The following is a 27,759-nucleotide window of genomic DNA, read 5'->3' as shown; positions in this document are numbered from 1 at the left end:
ATTGATTTTAAACTAGGAAAGAATGTGCAGAAAATGCCAGATGCATTACAGTTTAGTGCAATTTATTTTAAATATATATCACTTTTAATGTCATTATTCAATATTGTTAGAAAGAGAACAAATTTTCACTCAAGAAAATGTAATACAATACTTTTTCTATACAGGCGTGTTAATATAAACAAGTTTTTAAAACGGACTTCCCACACAATATTAAGTTATACCGATTTTATCAACCTCAGGTTTTCAGTAACTTTCAACATCAAAGTTCATCAGGCTGAAGAAGGCATTATAGAACAAGAGTGCACACACTGAAATGTCTCGCCTTCTTTTCTAATCATTGATATTATGTTGATAGTCCTAATAATAAAGCTTTATTACAACTGTCACATAAACTTAACATAAACCAAGAAAACTAAACATTGAACTTTGAACCATGAAAATGAGGTCAAGGTCAGATGAACCATGCCAGGTAGGCATATACAGCTAACAATTCTTCCATACAACAAATAAAATTGACTTATTGCTTATAGTTTAAGAAAAACAGACCAAAACACAAAAGCTTAACACAGAGCAATGAACCCTGAAAATGAGGTCAAGGTCAAATAAAACCTGTTCGACTGTCATGTAGATCATTAAATATTTCCATACACCAAATATAGTTGACATATCGCATATAGTATTAGAAAAAAAGGCCAAAACTCAAAAACTTAACTTTGACCACTGAACCATGAAAATGAGTTCAAGGTCATATGACACCTGCCAGGTAGATCTGTACACCTTACAACCATTACATACACAAAATATAGAAGACCTATTGCATACAGTATAAGAAAAACAGACCAAAACACAAAAACTTAACTATAACCACTGAACCATGAAAATGAGGTCAAGGTCAGATGACACCTGCCAGTTGGACATGTACACCTAACAGTGCTTCCATACACCGAATATACTAGACCTATGGTATCTCAGATATGGACTTGACCACCAAAACTTAACCTTGTTCACTGATCCATGAAATGAGGTCGAGGTCAAGTGAAAACTGTCGGACAGGCAAGAGGACCTTGCAAGGTACGCACATACCAAATATATTTATCCTATTACTTATAATAAGAGAGAATTTAACATTACAAATAATCTTAACTTTTTTTCAAGTAGTCACTGAACCATGAAAATGAGGTCAAGGACATTGGACATGTGACTGACGGAAACTTCGTTACATGAGGCATCCACATACAAAGTATGAAGCATCCAGGTCTCCCACCCTTTAAAATATAAAGCTTTTAAGAAGTGAGCTTACACCGCCGCCACCGCTGCCGCCGCTGGATCCCTATCCCTATGTCGAGCTTTCTGCGACAAAAGTCGCAGGCTCGACAAAAAAGTAAAATATCAAATATACTGATTTCTGAGGAAAATTCAAAACTGGAAGTCTTATCAAAGGCAAAATCAAAAACAAAAACAAAATTTCAAACTAACAGACAACTGTCATATTCCTGACTTGGTACAGTCATTCTCAAATGTATAAAATGGTGGATTAAACCTGGTTTCAGAGCGCTAAACCTCTCACTTGTATGACCATTTAAATTTTCTTGTACTTCATAGTGGTCTGTTAATTCCTTCTGTAGTTGGCAAAAATCTGAATCTACCTTCTTTACTTTCCTAATCTTACTAGTACAGTATAACCTGTATCCAACATACTGGCAGACCAGACAAAAATGTCAGATTAAGCAGGGTGTTGGATTACTCAGGTGTTGAATTAAGCAGATTGCACTGTACTTAAGTCATGGTCACGAATACAATTTTTTAAGGGCCATCACCATTTTACAGTTATAGTCTGTACTCTGTATATATATTCTTGTGCTTGCCAATGTGTAATGTTATGTCTTTGTCAAACAATTCTCTTCTACTGTGAATTCATTATTATTCTTTGGATACCAATTTCGTGGGTTTTGTTGGTACAGGTTAACCACAAATTCAAATGTTCAACGAATAATTAAATTTAAATAGTCTTTATATGCAGAGATTGGCAAAACCATGAAATCAGATATTCACAAATGCACGATTCAGCAATCCACGAAAATAAATTAATCCACAGTCAAATGACAGTAGTTCAATTGCCAATTACTGGCTTAATGATTCTGTTCCCATGGTTACTACACACTTTAACACAAATTGTTTCCCTTTGACAATCATAGACTCAGGTATGGAACCTGATAAAATTGGCCCCTGCCCATGCAAAGCATAAGTTGAAAGTGATATACAGGTGTTTTAAACCATTTTTGGCAACAAAATAACTACTGCCTGTCGCTGCTTAGACTGAGGCAACTGAAAATGGATCTCTAATTACAGAGTCAAGAACATGAATTGCCAAAAAGACTATCTAGAAATCAAAAAAATTACTGACAGATTAAAGATCATGGCCATCAAATTTATCTTTCTTGGGAGATAATTTGTTGACTGTTAATCTAAAGCAATAGTAATTTGCAGTCAGTTATATAACACATTCTTACAAAACCGACATTCAGCTAGAAATGATTTCAATACTCATTGGATTTCAGTGTGAAATTATTAAATTAAAGTAAGCCTTTCATCTTAATAATTTTAAATGCACTTTACAGCAAGGTTTCACCAAAAAAAAATGCAATACTTAAGTTAATTCTAAATTGAACATTATTGATTTAATCTTTTAATAAGAATGTGTGGGTGAATATCTTAAATATATATACTGAGTGACATTAGAAAAGTTTTTTTTATAATGATATATGAAAAGGAGTATGTTCAGTATTAGGCCATTATCATGATTATTGGCCCAGATTATAAAGCTCAATGTTACAAGATCAAAAAATGTTTTAAGTTGACTTAAATATAAAAAAGAAGATGTGGTATGATTGCCAATAGACAACTGTCCTCAAGAGACCAAAATGACACAAACATTAACAATTATAGGTCACCGTACGGCCTTCAACAATGAGCTTAGTAAAGCCCATAGCGCATATAGTCAGCTATAAAAGGCCCTGATAAGACATGTGAGAAAGTCAAATATAACTATTTTTGTCAAAGTTTTATTCTAAAGCATTGATTTTAACATTTTTAGGACCAGGAAACATAGTGCAGGTGTCGACAAACTTAATATTCAAGTTAAACATGTAAAATGTAATTACACACGTTTTTCAAAGATCTTGTTTGTCGGCGTATGCACTCTATGTTTCTTGTCAAATAATCAACGAAAATTTAGCCACATGTTCATTGATTTTTTCGTGGAAAATCAAAAGGAGTACTATTTGTGATGTCATGAAAAAAACGCGAGAAGGTAAATTGTCAACAAATAGACTTATTTCCTATCTAGACACTGTATTAGCTATAATTTATTGTAAATTGGTTAATAAATCCTTATTCTAAATTAAAGCTTAATAACAGAGCCATTTTAGGACCTTACTGAACTTACTCTTTTTTAAAGCAATAGATATTTTAACTTGACTAAATTAAAATCAAAGTTTCTAAGAATTTGTAGACTTCTTATGATATTCCTACAGAAAATTCTAGCAGTTTTTAACAGTTTTCGATTTCAGATTTTAATTTATTTACAAATTCATAGTTTTTAATTCAAATAAAAATCAAATTTCCAGTTACGATTGCAAATTTCCACTATAAGAAAACCCTATAGCAAAGGTATTCAAAATGTGATGGAGATTAATAATTTGGATGAAAAGTTGTTAATAGTGACTTATGACCCCTATGTACATGATGTTAACTTAGCTTCAAATGACCTGAAAGTACCATGTAGAAAAGGTTTCAGAAATGCACTGAAACTATACTTTTGTAGGGTTATTCAAAAGTTGATCAAGTGGTGCTTTCAAGTATATGATGTGTTGTGTTTTAAAAGTCACTCAGTATATTTATCACCTTTTTAAATGTCATTAATATTTGAAAGAGAACATATTTTCACTCAGACATTTGACAAATGTAATACAATACATTTTCTATACAAACTTGTCAAAATATAAACAAATTCTACATATTGACTTCCCACACAATAATAAGTTGTCCCGATTTTATCAACCTCCGCTTTTCAGTAACTGTCACCAGTGTATATCAGATTAAAGAAAGCATTATAAAACAGAGTAAATATGAATCTGTGAAAGAACCATTAAGATATTTTATAAACTGACGAAAAAAATTGAGACATTTCTGAGGGAACAAAAATAATGCTTGAAAGTAGACTGCAAGAAAAATATGGCAAAGATTAGTATTCTCTATCCACAGTATCAAACACTGGCTCCTATTTGATTCTACTGTCATGGACACGAATCCCCATATCTTCTTTTATTCATAAAAATCCAAGATAAACTTTTTACCAGGAAGAATTGCAACCTTATTTTTTGTAAAATTTGCAAAATCTATAAGCTGATTTTTTTTTTATTTAGGACTATACATCATCTGTCCCAAGTCAGCAGCCTCTGGCCTAGCTTTGTTAGTCTTGAATCATTTTTAATTTTGGTTTCTTGTGTATAATTTGGAGTTTAGTATGGCGTTCATATAGTACATATATTTGTTAAGGAACCAGCTGAAGGATGCCTCCAGGTGGTGGAAATTCTCGTAGCATTGAAGACCTATTGGTGACCTTCTGTTGTCTGTTCTACGGTCAGGTTGTTGTCCCTTTGACACATTCACCATTTCCATTCTCAATTGTATATGTCATAACAATGATAAACTGATGATTTTGTATGGTGTTTTTAAAGTAAGATTTCTTGAGTGTCTTCATTTTTTAAACTATAACCTTAAAACTTATTAGAACCAATGTCAAATTGACCCGACATTCCTATTTATATCATCAAATTTAATCAAATTCAATTTACTTGAAAATTTTCAACAAAACCAATGTTGCAGACATTTTATCAGATGAATATAAATTCAAATTAAAGCAACCAATTTAAAATATGCTTCCTAGTAAAGGTTCATTAAATTCAAATTCAAACTCAATATACATTTGTACAACAAGAATGATTCTTCACACTAATATTAAGGACCTACTTAATAGGTGATTGGAATGCTTTTTCAGCATGACCTTAAAAAGTAAACCTATTTGTACAAATTGCTTACTTATCCTGAGGGTCTGAATGGGGTTTACCACACAATCTGCACCAAAAGAAAATTCAACTAGTAGTCTGAAGACCAATATTCTTCATTTTTCTTGATGGTCCAAACAAAGTTTTGCAAAACTTACAAGTCTGAATAAAATTTCACTAGTCTTGGGCCTAGTACTAGTGGCTAAACTTGAAGACTGCAGAAAACAGAATGATGGACTGAGAGCACATAAATTGACAAAAACATACAAAAATAGGCCAAAATTATTTATTTAAAGAAGAGAATAATGGTGTGCTTATAGTTAATGGACAATAAAATTATTGTAGGTGGACAAAAATAGCCAAAATATTGAAAAGAATACAAAAGTGGAGACAACACTCTTCCAGCCCCTCTATCATCTCAATATGGGATCAGTTTAAGTTTAGCTTACATCATTTGTAACAATGGATTAGAGTTTTACTTATGAAAGGTTAAATTTAACCATTGAGTGACATCAACAGAAAATAGAATAAGTGTGTTTCTAAAAGTCATGTAACAAAATTCTATTAAATGTTATTTCACTTGTTATATTGTACTATCTATAATTGAAGGATATGCTTTTCTCAGGTATGAATGTAGTGCAGCACGTATCAGATTTAATTAAATAATTTAATATGTTTAAGTACAATTCCAAATGATTAAGCTAAAAATGTGATTGCAGCTTGCTTTTATTCCATTGCTTATCAGTGGCAGATCCAGAATTTTTCATAAGTGGGGGCCCATTGACTGACCTAAGAGGGGGCCCGCTCCAGTCACGCTTCAGTGATTCCCTGTATAAGCAACAAAATTTTTCCCCAAAAATGGGGACCTGGGTCCCATGCCCCCCCTTAATCCACCTCTGCTTATTCAATTGTTATATTAACAGATCTTCAAATTAAAAATATATGGCGGGTATGTTATCCTTTGAAGAAATTCTCTAGTGAGATGAAAGCTCAAGGATGAAAGCAGTAATAATTTCATGAAATCAATTATATGTCATTAGCATTTGCATTAAGGAAGAAGTTGGTTTAATAATTGTAATAAATGAACATCGTACATGTAATAGGATGATAATTAGTAGTGACATATTTCTATCAATTATTCATATAAATTTACTATATATATATATATATATATATATCAAATGTATATATGTGGCAGAGCAAATAGTTTTTTCATACAATCCTGAAACATGTGATGGTCTGATGGAAGCACATAGTTGGTCTTTCAGCCAACTAAAAGATCAGCATTGAATTCAATACTGCTGTAAATAAGCAATATGATGTGTATTTTATTTTCTTCTGCGTAAACTTTGATTTTTTTTGTTTGCAGAATAATGAATTATATACAGTGTATTCAAAGCCACACTTTTTATCATACCTCAGTCTATCTTGTTCTTTTTGTCGAAGTTCAAAATCTTTCTGCAACACTTGTAATATCTTTTCAAATTCTTCCTCATTCATCTGACCCATATTGACTTGACGACCCTGAGGCATGATGGGAGAAATCTTTACAGACATCTTAAATAAAGAAAATAAGACAAGCTATTAAAATTTATCTATACAGACTCACATCCGAAATGTAGCATCATAGACTAAAGAATATAAAAAAATCATCATTTGAACATCAAATATTCTATAAATTTCAGAAACATTATTCCTTTTTCTCTTTGACCCTAGAAATGAGTTCAAGGTCAAATGAACACTATCAGGTGTTCATGAACACCTTACATTGATATGACAAATTGAATATAGCTGACTTGTTACTAATAGTTACTGAAAAATTGACCTTATTGGAGAGTTGCCTTATTGTCATTCATACCAAATCTTCAATTTTCTATCTACTTATAACAAATGTGTGGAGTCAAAGTTGATAGAAAATTAAGTGAGGTCAAGGTCAAATTAATTCAATGTGAGCTAAGACATCAGTACACTATTCAACAGTCCAGGTACAATGTAGTTGAAAATTAGGTTAAGGTCAAATACATTATATAAGACAGGACATCACTTCACCATTCAATAGTACAACTACAGTGTAGATAAGGTCAAGGTAAAATGACTCATACCAGACAAGACATTTGTGCATCATTCAATAGTCCTTGTAGCTGAAAATGAGGTCAAAGTCAAATGAATCCTATCCGACGGGACATCAGTACACAATTCAATACTACAATTAAACTAGAAAATAAGGTCAAGTTCAAGCCAAATCTATCAGACATGAAATCAGTTCTGGTATCATTCAAAAGTTCATATACAGTTGAAAATGAATGGCAAATAAATATAAGGTAACCTAGCTATTTATTGTAGACCTCTTTTTCCATCACACAATGCAGAAAAGTAGAATGCAGGTTTTTTTTCAAATTAAGCATTTTTATAATGCAATATCATTTGCTATGTATTTCGTAGCAGGCCAAAATGAATATGAAAAAAAACACTGTAAAAAATATTTAAATCCTAGCTGTGAGCTATAATTTTAAAGATTATCGTCAAACTTTAAAAAATTGCAAATTTTATAAGATATCTACCTGACTTTGCATCCTGTTAATTCCAAGAATACATAATTTCAAATTAAACAAACAGCAGCTGACACAATTTGTTTATTGTTATTTTTAACACGTCCAATAATCTAAATATTCAAATCTTGTAATCTCTATATAACACACTCGGAGCCAAATAGCATTGACATATTTCACTCTCAATTTAACAACAAAACATATAATTCCTCACTTTCTATTTCCATAAACATACAACAGTGGCACATCTCTTTTGTGTAAATATTATCCTTGATTAACTATCTCCTATTAAATACCTTAACAAGTGCAGCATATGATTTCAAAAGATCGTTATTCAACCAAGGATATAAATGTAGTGTTAAAAACTTCACGGTTCCGATTCAATACTCTCACTAAGTATGTCACTGTATATCGCTGATCGTATGAATGGATAAATTATTATTAATCCACGGAAAAAATGTTGATGTGTTATATGCAAATGGCATTGAGACTGAATAAATAGCTATTAATCCGAGTAAAAAAGTTGAGGTATTCATTCATGACAAGTATTGGGATAATTTCGACATCTTTCTAATCATGATAATAGTTTTATTCTTCGGTATACAAATTGTAGGATTTAAACTTTTTTCAAATAACTTCAGGTCAACATTGGATTATTTCACACATTGTGTTGATGGGATTTATAATCATGGTTGTTAAATTGGGCAAAAATTGTAAACACACACAGGGTTTTTGTCATTGTTGAAGATTGGACAGTTGACTATAATTGCTTTCAACAACTTCGTTTGTAACTTTGGTGAATAGTGAAAATGTCTATTTGGCAAAGTCACATTTCCTTACTTTTATATAGATATAAAAAAGATGTGTATTGAAGGCCGTACATTGACCTATAATGGTTTACTTTTTTTAAATTGTTATTTGGATGGAGAGTTGTCTCATTGGCACTCACACCACATCTTCCTATATCTATGATTGCCAATGACACAACTGTCCACAAGAGACCATAATGACAAGGACATTAACAACTATAGGTCACCGTACAGCTTTCAACAATGAGCTCAGCCCATCCCGCCATTATTTAGAAATTTTATGATTATAGGGTGATACGTATTACATACTTTTATATTTTCATTTACAGAAAGTGATCTGACCTGAAGCCATCTTACTGACAACCTTTATATTTTTTTTCTTCAGATTCATCACTTCTATTGCCAAACCTTAACCCCATGAACCCCCCTTAGCTAAGGATTCTCTTCATTGTTGTTAGTTTTAGCATACTACATTCACTGGCGGATCGAGAAATTTTCATAAGTGGGGGCTCACTGACTGCCTAAGAGGGTGCCCGCTCCAGTCACGCTTCAGTGATTCTCTATATAAGCAACCAATTATTTTCCCAAAAAGGGGGGGGGGGGTCCTGCCCCCTGGTCAACCCCCCTCCCCCTAAATCTGACTCTGACATTTCATGGATATAAATGAACCACCAAATAAAAGTTTTCAAGAAAATTCGAATTTTTAAACAGACTTGTATGCAGAATTTGTCTATTATATAGGTTTGCTAACTTTTATTTTGTCAAATATTTATACTTTCAAAGATAACAAATTCAATAAGGTCAACAGTCATTTTCAATGAAAAATTGAGAATGAAAATGGGTAACTTGTCAAAGAGAACAACCCGACCAACAATCAGACAATGTTTTCAGGTTTAAATAAATTGACAATTCTTAAATCAAAATAAATTAGATGTCAAATACCTACCTGAACAATGTTATTATAAAAGTTCATCATATAATATTAAATTACCTTTAAAATGTGGTTAAAATTTCCAAAACTGTAAGTCTTTTCAGATGGCAGGAAATTCCATTATTTTGTTTTTCTTTATAAAACAGCGAAACAAAATCCATCAAATAAAAAATATGTTCAAATTCTTGACCTCCCTGTTTATTTCTCAATTACCTCCAATTCAACTGTTATAAGTCACTGCAAAATTTCAGCACAGTTGCACTACTTAATTATTTTGGAAAAAAAAATAAAGATTCGCAATTTTACAATATTTTTTTACCTATCTATCATCAAAGTTGATATTTGTTTAACTCCTCTGCATGTTCCTCAAGGGTTCCACAAATAAAAATTTCAAATTATTTTCCAGTAGAAAAGATTAATTATCTTTTTGCTTTAAGAGTTTCTAACTTAATTTTCATTTCTTCTCATCAAGTCTTATTGAATAATAGCAGTAGCAGACATCATCTATTTCATTTTTTCTGTTCCCAATTCAATTATTTTTCGATATAAATCTTCACTTTTCATTCATTTTTTCACTTATTCAAATCCCAATTCAATTTAATGTTGACGAAAACGAAAACGACAACCTTAATCCAATGAAAAATTTCAGTGTTCAATAACAATCTTTAGTTTCCAGTAAAAGAATGCCTTAAATTCCTTTTTTTTTTATTCAATTTCAAGATGAGTTAAAATCCAATGCAATTACAATCTTAAAAACCGCAAATTTTATGGAAGGCAAATATTGCTTTTTATTTATTGATGACATCTTTGCAGTTTACATTCAAATTAGCTCGATCAAACAGCATATTTTCTATAATGATTTTTCTTAAGAGTTGGAATTAGTCACAAAATATATCTATATTGTTGTTCTATTACACATGTACAACAATCGTTAGTCGTCAAATTGAAGGATTTGTATTCCGAGTGAAATTGACAATATATGAATTTTCCGTTGATCAATTAGTGACAGATTATAGCGAAATCATATTAATAATTCATTTGAATGGTGCTTTTATTTCTTTTCTGCATCCCAAGTATTCCATTGTGATTTGTCTCGTCTAACAAGTTGTCGTAGATTTAATTTCCAATGACATACAACTAAATCTGGATCATTTGAATGTTTGTCTCAAACTTGTATGTGACAGTCTGCTCAAATAGAATTTTTACCTTTTTCCATACATAAAATTCTGCAGTTCACTTCTTGAAAAGTTCATTATTTTTCTCTTATTCACAACTGTTCCTGTAAAATAAAAAAAGATTAAAAGTTAATTTTTAAACATCTTCTGCATTTAACCCCAATTTTTGTAAAATAAAAAATTTGAAAAGGAGGTCTATAACCTATCAATATGTTGAGTTTACTTATGATAATATGTTCCATCAGTAATACTAATTCACAAATACTTTTCTAGATACTTAAATTTCAGCTGATTTGTATATCCATGCATATTTTTTTTGTTTACCATAATTTATAATATATAGAGACACAATTTGATATCATGTTCCACTCAATTTTCTTGGATACAAAAATAACATGTGAATTCATGAAAACTAAACATTTCATGGTTTAACAGGTTCTTTAATTAACCCTACAAGACCTCATATGTTGTTCAAGACATACATTTTAGGTCCAGTTTCACCTTAAAATCCACCAAAAAAAAATAGTTACTAATTATCGTTCATTTGTAAACTTCCTGTTATATTCTTACATGTAGTCATTCAAACAAATGATGCCAATTTGATCAGTACAAAACTTTGCCAACCTCATCAATAACAAATGAAACTAGAGATAATTTGCTGTCATTAGGGAAAAGGAGAATTAATTTATTTTTTCCTGTAAACAGCTGGTCTCAGCAGTATTGTATTTGTATGAAATTAGCATAATCTAGGATATATAAAAACAAGAAGATGTCTAAGGTATGAGACAACTCTTCACAAGAGACCAATGACACCGAAATTAACAACTATAGAACATGCCACAACCTTCAACAATCAGCAATTTCCAAACTGCATAATAAGTTTGACATGCATACCGTGAGGCTGAGATCACATGAATATTATTATAAAGTTTTAATTGTTTTTTAGCATATTCCTTTTCATCCATTCTCAAAATTTTCCGTTTTAAACAAAAATAAATTTAACCTTGTTCATTCGTATTACTGGGTGCCTCCAAGCTTTCTGAGGTTTGTTCCATTGAAAAGAACATTTAATGAAGGCCAGCACTTTGCAATTGAAACAAGTGAAACTGCGAGCTACTGCTCACTGATGATACCCCCGCCGCAAGTGGATAATATTAATAGTGTAAAAATATGCAAGTGTTCGGTAAACAGGAAGTTGTCAAGTGATCAATCTGAAAACGCATCACACGGTATAGCTGACTTATATAAATCCTGAAAACCAAATTTCAGAAATCCTTGCATTGTAGTTCCTGAGAAAAATGTGACGAAAATTTTCAACTTGGCTATCATGTGTAAAATCATACAAGTGTTCTGTAAACAGAGAGTTGACAAGTGATCAATCTGAAAACGCATCACACGGTATAGCTGACTTAGATAAACCCTGAAACCAAATTTCAGAAATCCTTGTATTGTAGTTCCTGAGAAAAATGTGACGAAAAATTTTCAACTTGGCTATCATGTGTTAAATCATTCAAGTGTTCGGTAAACAGGAAGTTGTCAAGTGATCAATCTGAAAATGCATCACACGGTATAACTGACTTAGATAAACCCTGAAACCAAATTTCAGAAATCCTTGTATTGTAGTTCCTGAGAAAAATGTGACGAAAGTGTCATGGGATGGACTGACTGACGGACAGAGGGACTGACGGACGGACTGACGGACAGACAGAGGTAAAACAGTATACCCCCCCTTTTTTAAAGCGGGGGTATGATAACTATAGATAGGAGTCCAGATTTAACTTTGAGAGCAAATATGGATTGCAAAGTATAATTATTGGGGCAAAAGTATCATTTGTTGGTCTGTTTTTGGTATAAGAGGCAACCTGGGGCAATAGAATTAAGTTACCTTCCTTAAATATGAACCATGAGCAAGCAGCAGTTTTCCCCCTAAGGCCTATCAACATCATAGTAATGTGAAACTGAATTGTTTCAACCTGTTGCCATTTGAAATGATTTCTTCATAGATAGTGTTTACATGGATGTGATGCAAAATCTATAATAAAAACTTCCCAGTATATGCAACTGAGAACACTGCAAGTAGGTCACTGTCACATAACCATTCAGGTTTCTTCATTCCAATTTCAAATATACTCTTTATCTTGAAAATATTTAGAAACATTTAAATTAGATAAAATTGAGAATGAGAATGGGGAATGTGTCAAAGAGATAACAACCCAACCATAGAGCAGACAACAGCAGAAGGTCACCAACAGGTCTTCAATGCAGCGAGAAATTCCTGCACCTGTAGGAGTCTTTCAGCTGGCCCCTAAACAAATATATATACACTAGTTCAGTGATAATGAATGCCATACTAAACTCCAAATTGTACACAAGAAACTAAAAGTTAAAATAATACAAGACTAACAAAGGCCAGAGGCTCCTGACTTGGGACTGGTGCAAAAATGTGGCGGGATTAAACATGTTTGAGAGATCTCAATCCTCCCCCTATACCTCTAGCCAATGCATAAAAGTAAACGTATAACAATAAGCACATTAAAATTCAGTTCAAGAGAAGTTCGAGTCTGAGGTACAGCCAAAAAGACACAATTAATATTGATTGTGAAACTGTCTCTGCACTTCTTAAAGTTCTTGTCGATCAACATTTTAGAATAAAATATTGGAAAATTTAATTACTCAAAAATCTAGTTTATATAAATCCCTCCAGCATGTCCATGTAAATCTGCCAACACATACGCAACCTGCCAGTAGTTGTCCCTTTTTTATCAATTTTCAGTGGTAAGTATTTTAAGAACTCTTATGAATCAACCCTCATCAAGACATCTAACCCAAACATTTGAAACATGTGAAGGGCTTTATGACTGAAATAATCCAAACAAGAATGTGTCCACAGTACACGGATGCCCCACTCGCACTATCATTTTCTGTGTTTACTGGACCGTGAAATTGGAATAAATTCTCTAATTTGGCATTAAAATTTGAATGATCTCATCAAAGGGAACATGTATACTAAGTTTCAAGTTGATTGGACTTCAACTTCATCAAAAACTACCTTGACCAAAAACTTTAAACTGAAGTGTAACAGACGGACGGACGAACGGACGCACAGACCAGAAAACATAATGCCCCTCTACTATCGCAGGTGGGGCATAAAAAGAATAGCTAAATTTATTGAAGGTAAATTATGACTGATTGAAAGATGGAAGAGATCTCTATGTCTATGGAATCAATCAATAAATGACCAATAAAAGGAGATGTGGTATCATCAATGACAACAACAAACTAGAGGCTCTAAAGAGCCTGTGTCGCTCACCTTGGTCTATGTGAATATTAAACAAAGGAAGCAGATTGAAAATTGACTACAAAGGTCAATAACTCCTACAGGGGTCAATTGACCATTTCGTTCATGTTGACTTATTTGTAGATCTTACTTTGCTGAACATTATTGCTGTTTACAGTTTACCTATATCTATAATAATATTCAATATAATAACCAAAAACAGCAAAATTTCCTTAAAATTACCAATTCAGGGGCCGCAACCCAAAAACAGGTTGTCCAATTCATCTGAAAATTTCAGGGCAGATAGATCTTGACCTGATTAACAATTTTACTTTCTTGTCAGATTTTCTCTAAATTATTTGGTTTTTGAGTTATAAGCCAAAAACTGCATTTTACCCCTATGTTCTATTTTTAGCCGTGGCGGCCATCTTGGTTTGATGGCCAGGTCACTGGACACATTTTTTAAACAAGAAACCCCAAAGATGATTGTGGCCAAGTTTGGATCAATTTGGCACAGCAGTTTCAGAGAAGAAGATTTTAGTAAAAGATATATAAAATTTACGGAAAATGGTTAAAAATTGACTTTAAAGGGCAATAACTCCTAAAGAGGTCAACTGACCATTTTGGTCATGTTGACTTATTTGTAAATCTGACCTTGCTGAACATTATTGCTGTTTACAGTTTACCTATATCTATAATAATATTCAATATAATAACCAAAAACAGCAAAATTTCCTTAAAATTACCAATTCAGGGGCCGCAACCCAAAAACAGGTTGTCCAATTCATCTGAAAATTTCAGGGCAGATAAATCTTCACCTGATTAACAATTTTACGCAATGTCAGATTTGCTCTAAATGCTTTGGTTTTTGAGTTATAAGCCAAAAACTGCATTTTACCCCTATGTTCTATTTATAGCCATGGCGGTCATCTTGGTTAGTTGGCGGGGTCACCGGACACAATTTTTAAACTAGATACCCCAATGATGATTGTGGCCAAGTTTCAAATAATTTGGCCCAGCAGTTTCAGAGGAGAAGATTTTTCTAAAAGATTACTAAGATTTACGAAAAATGGTTAAAAATTGACTATAAAGGGCAATAACTCCTAAAGTGGTCAACTGATCATTTTGTTCATGTTGACTTATTTGTAGATCTTACTTTGCTGAACATTATTGCTTTTACAGTTTATCTCTATCTGAAATAATATTCAAGATAATAACCAAAAACAACAAAATTTCCTTAAAATTACCAATTCAGGGGCAGCAACCTAACAACGGAATGTCAGATTCATCTGAAAATTTCAGGGCAGATAGATCTTAACCTGATTAACAATATCACCCCATGTCAGATTTGCCCTAAATGCTTTGGTTTTTGAGTTATAAGCCAAAAACTGCATTTTACCCCTATGTTCTATTTATAGCCATGGCGGCCATCTTGGTTAGTTGGCGGGGTCACCGGACACAATTTTTAAACAAGAAACCCCAAAGATGATTGTGGCCAAGTTTGGATCAATTTGGCACAGCAGTTTCAGAGGAGAAGATTTTTGTAAAAGTTAACGCAGGACGACGACGACGACGCCGGACGCCGGACGCCAAGTGATGAGAATAGCTCACTTGGCCCTTCGGGCCAGGTGAGCTAAAAACTGTTTACAAGTCTAGACAGTGAGCGAGATTTACATCTTCACATACTGAATGGACACTATCAAAATATTTTTTGAAGATTTTAAGTTGACCAATGGGACTGTTTATTTGTTTCATGGCATTGCTTAAGTTTACTTAAACTTGAAAAAAACTGACCAATTAATTGATATTTCTACTCATTACAAGCTGTTCTGGTGATTATGGCTACCAATTTGACCTTGAAAAGAACATACCACAGATTTAATGTCATATATTCAATCCATATATTGGTATTATAGCAGATTTGCAAGATAAGCATTATTAAAACAATATCTGCACTGCCAGTATTAATCAATAATATTTCATAATTTCTGTGCACATTCATCATTTTTCTGATAAATATGGCTCTAGACAACTTGACCTTATTAACATGTATAAAAGGATTTTTTTCTTCGCGGGGGGGGGGGGGGGGGGGGGGAGTCCTTTACTTTGTGGGCTAATTAGGGTTAAAGGGTATTGACAATTCAGGACTTGTCATAATTAGTTTAAACATATTTATTTATAGTGGATTGGGAAACAAGTTTTGCAACTTATATTAATCCCTTTTCACTTTGCGGGTGTGAGTGCTGCCTTGTAGCGGCATTAGCCTACTCTTTTTAGAAATCTACATGGGTGTCTTTAACGTGCAAGAGATATGGCTCTCTCTTAACACGGGTCAGCCATTTATCGTCCCCTTCCGACGGACTATCATCGTTTCCTCAAGACCATACTTGCAAAAGGTGTCAAGGGAGAGCCGAAAATTGAGCTCCTGAAATTTTCATCCCAAACGGGAATCGAACCAGGAACCTTTGTGTTAGTAGTCCAATGCACTAACCACTACACCACGGCTCTCTGTAGCAATGTCATAATTGAGAGGATATAATGTCCACTGTTTAAAAATCACAATAATGAATGCACACAATCATCTCTGAATCATAAGAAGAAGTCATTAAACATAATAAAATCTGTTTATCTTATTGATTTAGCTGTATTAATTGTTCAGGACACAATTTCTATAGCTAATAGTCATTAGATGTAATGACTTATTAATGGAACAAAGGATCATCTACAGTTCAACCTACAATCTTCAATGACGGTTAAAACTGCCTTTGAGTGATTTCATGACTGTGTGATTGAAGGAATGAGATTGAGTATTAGCTGCAAAGCACAAATAGTTAACTTAAAAGGTATAAATATCTATTTGCTGTTATATACTTGTGTAGAATTCACTCATGCTTAAGGAGTAAAAGCAAAGACACGCTGGTTTGGTTAATATGTTTCACTCAATTCTGATGGCTTAATTTCAACGGAAATGAATCTGTTTTCATGTGACCTTCAATTAACCTCCTTAACTAGAGATAGGTTATGGCCATTTATCTTACCTCCTATACATTTCTAGGAATGTGATTGGTTAAAAGCGTCCGCTTCACTCTCACCCCAAATGGAATTTGCTGATAAAATTGAGAAAGGAAATGGTGAATATGTTAAAGCGACAACCACCCGACCATAGAGCAGACAACAGCCGAAGGCAACCAATGGGTCTTCAATGTAGCGAGAATTCCCGCACCCGTAGGTGTCCTTCAGCTGGCCACTAAAAATATGCATAATAGTACAGTGATAATGGACGTCACACTAAACTCCAAATTATACACAAGAAACTAAAATTTAAAATCATACAAGACTAACAAATTAAGGCCAGAGGCTCCTGACTTGGGACAGGCGCAAAATTGTGGCGGGGTTAAACATGTTTATGAGATCTCAACCCTCCCCCTATACCTCTAGCCAATGTAGAAAAGTAAAAGAATAACAATAAGCACATTACAATTCAGTTCAAGAGAAGTCCGAGTCTGATGTCAAAAGATGTAACAAAAGAAAATAAATAAAATGACAATAATACATAAATAACAACAGACTACTAGCAGCTAACTGACATGCCAGCTTCAGACCTCAATTAAACTGATTGAAAGATTATGTCTTCATCATATGAATATCAGGCACAATCCCTCACGTTAGGGGTTTAGTATCATACTATCATAAAATATATATAACTGTTTTTTAGAAAAAATGTGTTTAGTTCCGATGCAAAGACCCTATAAGTGAATCAATATTAAAGCCAAAATATGCAATCTTTAATGACCTGACAACAGTATCGTAACTATATTCCCTTCTAATAAGTCTATTTAAAGGTTTTTGTTAGTTTCTGAGGAGAATACTGACATTTTTGTGCTTTATAAAGAATATTTCCACAAGAGTGCACACACTGAAATGTCTCGCCTTCTTTACTAATCCTTGATACTATCTTTATAGACCTAAATATAAAGCCACATAAACTCAACATTAACCAAGAAAATGAAATATTGATCAATGAACCATGAAAATGAGGTCAAGGTCAGAAGAACCATGCCAGGCAGACATGTACAGCTAACAATTCTTCAATACAACAAATATAGTTGACTTATTGCTTATAAATAAAGAAAAACAGACCAAAACACAAACACTTAAAACTTAGCAATGGACCGTGAAAATGAGGTCAAGGTCAATTAAAACCTGCGTAACCTACATATAGATCATAAAATATTTCCATACACCAAATATAGTTGACCTTATGCATAAAGTATTAGAAAAATAGACCAAAACTAAAAAACTTAACTTTGACCACTGAACCATAAAAATGAGGTCAAGGTCAGATGACACCTGTCAGCTAGACATGTACACCTTACAATCATTCCATACACCAATTATAGTAGACCTATTGCATATAGTATAAGAAAAACATAACAAAACACAAAAACTTAACTATAACCACTGAACCATGAAAATGAGGTCAAGGTCAGATGACACCTGCCAGTTGGACATGTACACCTTACAGTCCTTCCATACACCGAATATACTAGACCTATTGCTTATAGTATCTGAAATATGGACTTGACCACGAAAACTTAACCTTGTTCACTGATCCATGAAATGAGGTCGAGGTCAAGTGAAAACTGTCTGACAGGCATAAGGACCTTGCAAGGTACGCACATACCAAATAGTTATCCAATTACATATAATAAGAGAGAATTTAACATTACAAAAAATCTTAACTTTTTTTTCAAGTAGTCACTGAACCATGAAAATGAGGTCAAGGACATTGGACATGTGACTCACGGAAAGTTCCTAACATGAGGCATCTATATACACAGTATGAAGCATCCAGGTCTTCTACCTACTAAAATATAAAGCTTTTAAGAAGTGAGCTAACACCGCCGCCGCCGGATCACTATCCCTATGTCAAGGTTTCTGCAACAAAAGTTGCAGGCTCGACAATAAAAAATTGGATGTGAAATACCTGAACGTATAAGATGTCTGCATGTTGAGTGATATGTACGAATTATTTCCTTATACCAGTGATAAAATTTAGTAAATGGTTTGACCAGTTTGTGATATCGAAAACCCTGGTGTAATAATTTTTCAGTAACACATAAATTTCTCTCGCTAAAATCTAATACGTTGTTACATACACGAGCGAATCGTACAAGTTGAGATATATAAACACCATAAGATGGTGACCCCATATATACCGTATTAGGTCACTAACACACTATGTCACTAATAGTATTCAGTTATAAAAAGGAAAATAAAGTCAACATTGAAAGTGAAACAAGAATGAACAATTTGGCTGACCTTTTTGATCCACAAAAAAATCATTCTTATACAGGTAAAAACCATGATAAACTCATTACCAAGATAATTCTTGTAACATTTTTTTACAATCTACAATATGAAATCAAACAGACCAATGAAGATCCAATTGCATGTGGCTGCTTTCTATTTAGTATATTTGTATTTGTGTTCATATCAGCTTATATGACTGTGGCAGTCTTCTGAGGTCTGTTAGATAGTTTTAATAAGTTGCCATCTAGACAGAAGCATACATGAAATACTGATATATATTATCAAATCCATGTATTGTTAATTGTTCATGTTAAGACTTTTTGTTATTTAGATATACATATGTATATACATTTGAGTATGTTATAAATCAAATGTGAGAATTTGAGACAACTCAGTAAACATGAATTTGACTTCTAATGATTCTTAATCTAACAAGAATGTGTCCATAGTACACGGATGCCCCACTCGCACTATCATTTTCTATGTTCATTGGGCCGTGAAATTGGGGTCAAAACTTTAATTTGGAATTATAATTAGAAAGATCATATCATAGGGAACATGTGTACTAAGTTTCAAGGTGATGTAACTTTAACTTCATCAAAAACTACCTTAACCAAAAACTTTAACCTGAACTTCCCACTATCATTTTATATGTTCAGTGGACCCTGAAATTGGGGTCAAAACTATAATTTGGCATTAAAATTAGAAAGATCATATCATTGGGAACATTTGTACTAAGTTTCAAGTTGATTGGACTTCAACTTCTTCAAAAACTACCTTGACCAAAAACTTTAACCTGAAGCGAACGGACGCACAGACCAGAAAAGAAAATGCCCCTCTACTATTGTATGTGGGGCATAAGGACGGACTAACGAACGCACAGACCAGAAAACATAATGCCCCTCTAAATTACTATTGTAGGTGGGGCATAAAAACAAGAAAATATCAATTTTTACTCAATGCAAGGAAACTGTTATTTATAAAATTTCACAATATATATCAATTTGATTTGTATAAGCCTGAAACATGATAGAAATGCTTTGTTAGAGTCTTGTATACTACCTGTTTATGTCAGCCTTGTACAAATTAATTATATATTTCGAGACATTTAAGTATAGTTATTCTATATATGTTGATTGCTATGAAATTTTATTCTATGGAATTTAAGCAAATCATCAATTTCATCGATTTTGTAGCATAGCATGTCTGTATAATAGATTACCTAAACATTTTTTTGCTTTTTTTTCCACATGAAATTTAAAACAGTCTTAAGAGTTATAAAAAATATAATATTTAAGAAAGCATGGCATACCATGAGTAGGCTTATGACAAGAAGGGATATAAACCAGGAGTTAATGTCAATGTTAAGTTTATTGTGTCACTTTGACAAAATCAAAATCCCAAGATGGATTTTGTGTCCCTCAGACATGAATTCCCTTGATTTGACGCTTGAACAAAAACTTAAATCACAATAATTACAATAAAGTTTACCATATGAGAAAATATAAATATCATAAAAAGGTGGAAACATTTTTTTTTATCTACTTAAAATTATTGTAAAATTTATTAATTTGCAAATCTGACCATCATTTACCTTCAAAATCTTATCCACTTACAAATCCACACAAGTGTTAGTTAATCCACTGAAAAATGCTGTTTGTAAAAAAGATTTGGTATTCAGTATTCATTAAAGTCATTGTTACCTTTATAAAAAGGTACATGTATTAGTAATGACCCTCCACCTATTATTCTAATTGACAGGTGGGTATATTAATTGACACTTTAAGTTACTTATGAGGACAATTAACAATTAAATCTTAATTGGATTATATCATAAGTATTAATAAGTATTGATTATATCAAGTTAATTGGCTGGACAGAGAATAAGGTGTCAAAAATATAAAGACTGTTACAAATCATTACCAAATTTAGAACACATAAGGAAATAGGGTTGGAAGAAGCAAAATAAGATTAAATTTAAGAAAAAAAAGGAAAAAAAACTTACAAATTTCTATAATATGAATATATATTATAGGCTTATACCTAAATAATGATAATTCTAAAACATTTACTTGAAATGTTTTTATATAAGGTAATCTGGCGCAATACATGCAAGGGTAGTCGCCATTAAACTCTATTTAGTAGTAAAAGCAAAATAAGTTGATAAAATTAATATGCAAAGAAGAGGCTAACAAAGGCCTGAATTTCACTCCTGTTCAAAATATTTCTTGATTTGCTGATCATTTTTTTCTGTTTATTTAGATAAAAAGGGGTCTTTTTAGTCAAAAGTTAAATATGAGATGTACAAGTATATAACCTAATACAGATAATGTGGAAGTTACAGACACACTGAACACATCTTTTAAGTCCCACTTTCTCATACAGTTACAGGGATAGGGGCCTCATTGGTCAAAGTAGTTTCTACTGTTGTCACTAGCCAGTCAAAACTGAGGTTGTGAGATCGAAACCGGCCACTCGTGAAGGTGCACTCGACTCCCATCTTAATTTACTAGGATTGTCAGTTTTCCTATCGAAGGTCATGGTTTCTCCGGGCACACCGGCTTCCTTTACCAATAAAAACTGGCCACCACGAAATAGTCTTAATGCAATGCTTAAAAGTGGCATTAAAATACCAACAATCAATCAATTAAACAGGTCTATAAAATAAAATTTGAAATCCATTATCATATTTTAATCAATTATATGTCCATTACAAGGCTATGAAGTTGTTATTATCTTGTATTATGTGTCTCTACCCAAAGTAACACATAAGGAAATTCATCCATTCATCTTAAAAACAAATCTAGTCTATTGCTGATTGCTATCTTAACAATGTGAAATATCTAAACAAAAGATAGCACTAAAAGGATCTCAATACCTTCTGGAAATGGGGAATCTAATTGTATGAGGTAATATATGTCATCAGTACTGTCAAACTACTGTAAAGGTCATCTCTATTAAGTCAAAACATGTCACGTCAGGTCAACCTCATCTTGTCTGGCTGTTTTAATTGTGTTTTATGCATTTTTTTATGTCACCCCCCTCTTATCAGTTTTCTGTTTTTCATAACGGGTGACCTTTATATACAGAAGCAGAAATATTAGTAGGACTAACAGACAAGCAGCAAACTGACAATATTTGTATACAAATGACAAATCTTAAAACCTTCAAAAAAAGATTCAAAAGAAGCATGAAAGAAGTTAAAATATTAAAATACAGATATAAACAAGAAGATGGGGTATGGTTGTTTATGAGACAACTCTCCACAAGAGACAAAATTGCACAGAAATAAACAACTATAGCCGCATAGTCAGCTATAAAAGGACCCAAAATGACAATGTTATTTTTAACAATTCACATATAGTATTCATATATTCAAAGTTTATGTTTCAAAAATATAATCAATATTTTACTAAACATCAAGTTGCAGTGTATAATTGAACAACTATATTGGGTTGTTATCTTATATATATCTGACAATGAACTGCAACAGATGCAAACACCCTCGCACAGAATCCCGCCACAACTGTTACAAATAACATATATTTACAACTGTCATAATACCAACAATAAACATCGTAAACTGTCATAAAATTCATTTACCTCAAGCAGCTAAAATCCTAGTAAAAATTTCTCCATCTTTAACACTGAGTAATAACTTTCGTTGTTATAGCAGTCCAATCTGTTGCAGTCTTTTATGTTACCTTTCGAAGGAGGTTTATATCATCATTTCTTGTACATCATCTTAAGAATTGAAGAAACATTAAATCAATAAATCATATAATAAAAGTTCAATAACAAGATTAACCTGGTATTTCTTTACTTTTCTTTGTCAGCTGATATATTGATAAATGACCATGTAATGTTGGGTCATTTGTCAAGGGAAAGGTGTGAAATTCCTTAACAAAGGGCAATAACTCTTTCTTCAACATTGAATAAGAACAGTAAATTCCTCAACAAAGGGCAATAACTCTTTTTTTTAACATTGAATAGGAACTGTTAATTCCTCAACAAAGGGCAAAAACTCTTTCTTCAACATTGAACAGAAACAGTAAATTCCTCAACAAAGGGCAATAACTCTTTCTTCAACATTGAACAGAAACAGTAAATTCCTCAACAAAGGGCAATAACTCTTTCTTCAACATTGAATAGAAACATTTTTTTCTTGAACTGAAACTATGACCAATGACTTTCAAACACAATGCTTTGTACTTTTGAATCAACATTCGTAACAAAGGGCAATAACTCTTTATTCAACATCTAATCTCATTGAAAGAAAATTTGTTTATTACAAAGGGCAATAACTCTTTTTTCAACATCTAATCTCATTGAAAGAAAATTTGTTTATTACAAAGGGCAATAACTCTTTTTTCAACATCTAATCTCATTGAAAGAAAATCGTATCTATTTTCTTGATTTGAAACTATGACAACTTTATGACTTTGAAACATTATGTACTTTTATATCAACATTGCATAAGAAAGGGCAGCAACTCCTAGTTAAACTTATTGCACTTCATATCTTCTTTCATGTGATGATTCAGTGAGGCAACAATTTTTCACCTTTTTTTAATTCCACTTCAAAGATAATAGTCTTCCGTCATTATAATCCCTATGTAACATAATGTAGTTTGTTTCAATAGTTGTATACAAGATTTGTGGTAGTGGGCTAACTAAAACGACCAACAATCAATCAATTATAAATACTCAACAATTGTGAATTATTGTCCCTACAGATTTCTCTTACACTGCTGTATAAACACATCTGTTTTAAAGATTTACAGTATATTTTATTTCTTAAACTTTAAACCCTAAATCAGAGATAGTTCCTGAAAAGATTACTGCCTATTGAAACAATTTAAATAGGGAAAAAAAGGGGGGATTTCTATCGTCATGATCGTTTTCAATCTTTATCTTTGTTTGATTTTTCAACATTTATTGCTACCTTTTTTGATGAAAAATACTCAAGTTAAATAGAAAAACCAGGATCAGGAAATGTGCCAAATTTCCCCTAATGATAATAACTTTACACCAGTCTCAACTCTAACAAAATATTCAAGGGGTTTTCCATGTCATTCATTCAGTATAAATGGAATCTAAAAGACATGTAATGGTGTTTTAGGATAGGGTGAAGGCAGGAGAGTGTTAAAGAGTATTAACCCACTGCATTTGTTTTTATCTTTCCTTAGTCAGGAACCTGTTGTTCAGTGGTTATTGTTAGTTGATGTTGTTCATAAGTGTTTATCATTTGTCATTTTTTTATATAGATTAGAACCTTGGTTTTCCTGTTTAAATGTTTTTATGCTTGCCATTTTTAAGGACATAAAAAGCTTGTGTTCAGTGTGAGCTAATGCTTCCTGTTGGAAGACCACACTTTGACCTATAATGGTTTACTTTTATTAATTGTGACTTGGATGGAATGCTGTCTCACTGGCACTCATAAAACATCTTATTATTTGTATATAGAGAGAACATTAGATGAAGAAACCTTTATTGATATTTGACTGTAACACATCTTGGTTTTGGGCACTAACTAAGTGCTTTTATCAGAAATCAGGTAAACCCCATCGCTTACAAATTTTATGAGGACTAAAAATAGTATTATGATATGACTCATAAATGTGGAGGCCAAATAAAAATATATGTGTGGTTCTAGTAACCCTACCTACCCTACTTTTTATTTGTTATAATAGCCTACCCTTTACATTATTTTGGTCATTTTTCATTAAGCCCTGTCAATGACTATTGGATCAGAATGTTGTTCTTTTAGACTCAATGTAAAGTAACATAATAAAAAAAAATCCTACATGTACCTACTACCTTAACCTCTTTTATTTTTTTAGATATAACTGGAACCACACATACTATTTTATTTGGCCTGAAGTGAAAAAACTTGAAATATTAATTCATGGTACCAGCACTTTGAAATTGACAGCCACATGTATGTATTTTCTGGGATTTTATGCCAATAAAACAACTTAAATAATAAATAAAAAACTTTTCTCAGTTTCAATGTAATGTTGGATTCCTGTCTTCAGATGTTCCAAGCCTTTTTTTCATACGAAATTTAATTGTTCTTGCTTTAAGTATTGACTCACAGTAATTGAGATATTGTCTGAAATTACCATTGCGATGGCATTAATACGGCTTGCATGCCAAAATATCATTTTCTTTAAAATAAAACACCAATAAGATGTCCAAATTTGAACATATTAGCAGTAAATCAAGCATTTCTTCCAATAAAACACCAACATGATGTCCAAAGATGAACATATAAGCTGTATATTATGCCACACATATCAAATTAATTCACTGATAAGTGTATCAGACATTCACTCAGACAGTTTCTATGAATATGCTTATTGGAAGACAATCTGCCTGACTTACACAATAAGATTATTACAGTTTTGTGATAATTCCTGTTAGACATGTGATATAAAAAATCTTGTTAAATATGCTGCTACCAAATCAAATTTTTGGTAACATGTTGAATAGTCATGACTTATTTCAAGACCTTGAGTCCCCTGCATATAGAAAATCTATTTTACAACCAATACATGTGTATCAGCTTTGCTCATTGTTGAAGGCGATACAGTGACCAATAGTTATTAATGTTTGTCATTTTGGTCTTTTGTGGATAGTCTTTTTAATTTAAAACATTTTCAAGGCAATTGTGAAATTCTAAATATCTGGAAAGTGCTGTGTTTAAAAATATGACTGTCACAGGGGTAAACAAAAATATCATGTTTCAGTGGTGAAATCTATGTTTGTATACTTGTATTATATGCAAACTTTAAAAAAAATCTTAAATTTATCTTCATTTTAAATGCAAATATAAATTCTTACCTATTAAAAGGGGAATTGGTTACAATATAAGCAAAACAAGGTCACAGATATCCCATATGTTCTATACATAAACTAATATTGACCTTATCCATAATTAAATTTGCGTAACCAATATTTTCTAAGGGCAAGTTAACATTTCATAGCAATTTAATTTTAAAACAGTATCAAATTGGATTTATCTTGACATTATTTGACTTGAGGCAAATTTGACACATGGATATAAACACTATTACACGTCAATGTAAAAATCATATTAATTTCATCAAAGCTGGGTCCAATTTGGTCCAAATCTAATCAATTTCTCATTTTTCATCCCCACAGGATACTTAGTACATATTTTCTTCTTATTATTGTGTTTGATTTATTAAAAAATTACGAGTTATTGAGATGTTGCTGACATACTGTCAATATCCAATTATTGTAAACCTATTTATTTTCGTTGTTACATCATTTTGCATTAAACCCTTCCAAGCCAAGATTTTAAGAATTTTTTAACAATTGTTTTAATTTTGTTTATGTATTTTGAGAGGAAAGTTAAAAAAAAAAAATTCTCTGAAAAATTTAATTTTGTGTTTTTTTACCAACCATGCAAGGGCTGTATAGCCAGTAAAGGTTGTTAAAAACTTCTATTTGTTTGATTTTGCTGGTTTTTTTTCCAATCTCAAAGGTCGGTGACTAATATAAGAAAATATATCAAAGTTAACTTATGGGGGCTGATGGACATTACACTGTTTTAATGTATTAAAATTGAGAATGGAAATGGGGAATGTGTCAAAGAGACAACAACCCGATCATAGAAAAAACAACAGCAGAAGGTCACCAACAGGTCTTCAATGTAGCGAGAAATTCCAGCACCCGGAGGCGTCCTTCAGCTGGCCCCTAAACAAATATATACTAGTTCAGCGACAATGAATGCCAGACCAATTTCCAAAATGTACACAAGAAACCAAAATTACCATAGTTGTCTGTGATCTAATAGGAATATCTTCAGACAGAAAGACAAATATCCACCAGGATTTGTTTCTAAGCTTATCCATTGATTAACACTAAATATGCTTCTATGAGCAGTGTCATCATGCATTAGCTTAACACTGTCAATATTTGATAAACTGTCGAAACGGGAGAAATTCTGCAAGTTTTGTAAGATAAAATTCCAAATCCAATATTCTGACCAATACCAGGCAGTGCTGAAGTGCAAAAACTTAATTTGTTATCTGCAAAAAATATTGCTCTCTCAAATGTCATTCCTGATATAACAATTTGATAAACAGGAAGTTGGTGGGCAAATTTAGAGTAGCACGCAGTAGAACATAATGCTCACATGAAGCTTGATTCCAAACATAAGAGTTGTAGTTCCCTAGAAAGATATGACAAAAATTTCAAATACAATTATTCTGTGTCAGAGTTTGAATATAAAAAAGAAGATGTGGTATGATTGCCAATGAGACAAATCTCCACAAGAGACCAAAATGACACAGAAATTAACAACCTCAAACAGCATTCAACAATGAGCAAAGCCCACGAAGTATTTGTTACACAGCAATATTTTGAGAAGAGAATTTGATAATGTATCACAGAGTAACAATGCAGTGTTTCAGGAGGCTGAGAAGATATGTATTTTCTGGGAAAAGCACTAGAAAAATCATGGAACAGACAGTTTGAAACAAGGATGAAATCCAGTCATGCCAGTATAACCCTCGAAAATTTCGTAGTTGTGATATTCATACTCATAGATTATCGTTGATCATCTCAACAAGATTAATTTTCTCACTTTAGCCGTACCGCAATAGAGAG

General features: G+C 32.4%; 1 protein-coding gene across 6 annotated transcripts in view; it reads right to left on the bottom strand.

Annotated features, from left to right (window-relative positions):
* LOC134695542 (titin homolog) overlaps positions 1–27,759 on the bottom strand; it is a 100,044-nt gene that overhangs the window by 62,005 nt on the left and 10,280 nt on the right. Inside the window, exons 2-5 of one of the 6 annotated variants that reach the window (XM_063556831.1) lie at positions 22,724–22,864; positions 10,562–10,634; positions 9,416–9,592; positions 6,484–6,623 (exon numbers count right to left, since the gene is read on the bottom strand). In XM_063556831.1, coding sequence (XP_063412901.1) covers positions 6,484–6,623 — 140 coding nt within the window. In that variant the 5' untranslated portion in view covers positions 9,416–9,592; positions 10,562–10,634; positions 22,724–22,864. Of the gene's footprint in view, positions 1–6,483; positions 6,624–7,627; positions 7,862–9,415; positions 9,593–10,561; positions 10,635–22,723; positions 22,865–27,759 lie in introns of those variants that run through there. The other 5 variants (XM_063556832.1, XM_063556833.1, XM_063556834.1 and 2 more) reach the window with 5 other exon arrangements.

Source organism: Mytilus trossulus, chromosome 13 (assembly GCF_036588685.1).
Source record: "Mytilus trossulus isolate FHL-02 chromosome 13, PNRI_Mtr1.1.1.hap1, whole genome shotgun sequence".
NCBI classification, from domain to species: domain Eukaryota; kingdom Metazoa; phylum Mollusca; class Bivalvia; order Mytilida; family Mytilidae; genus Mytilus; species Mytilus trossulus.
Note: the sequence above shows the minus strand (reverse complement) of the source record. Positions and strands in the feature narration are given on the sequence as shown.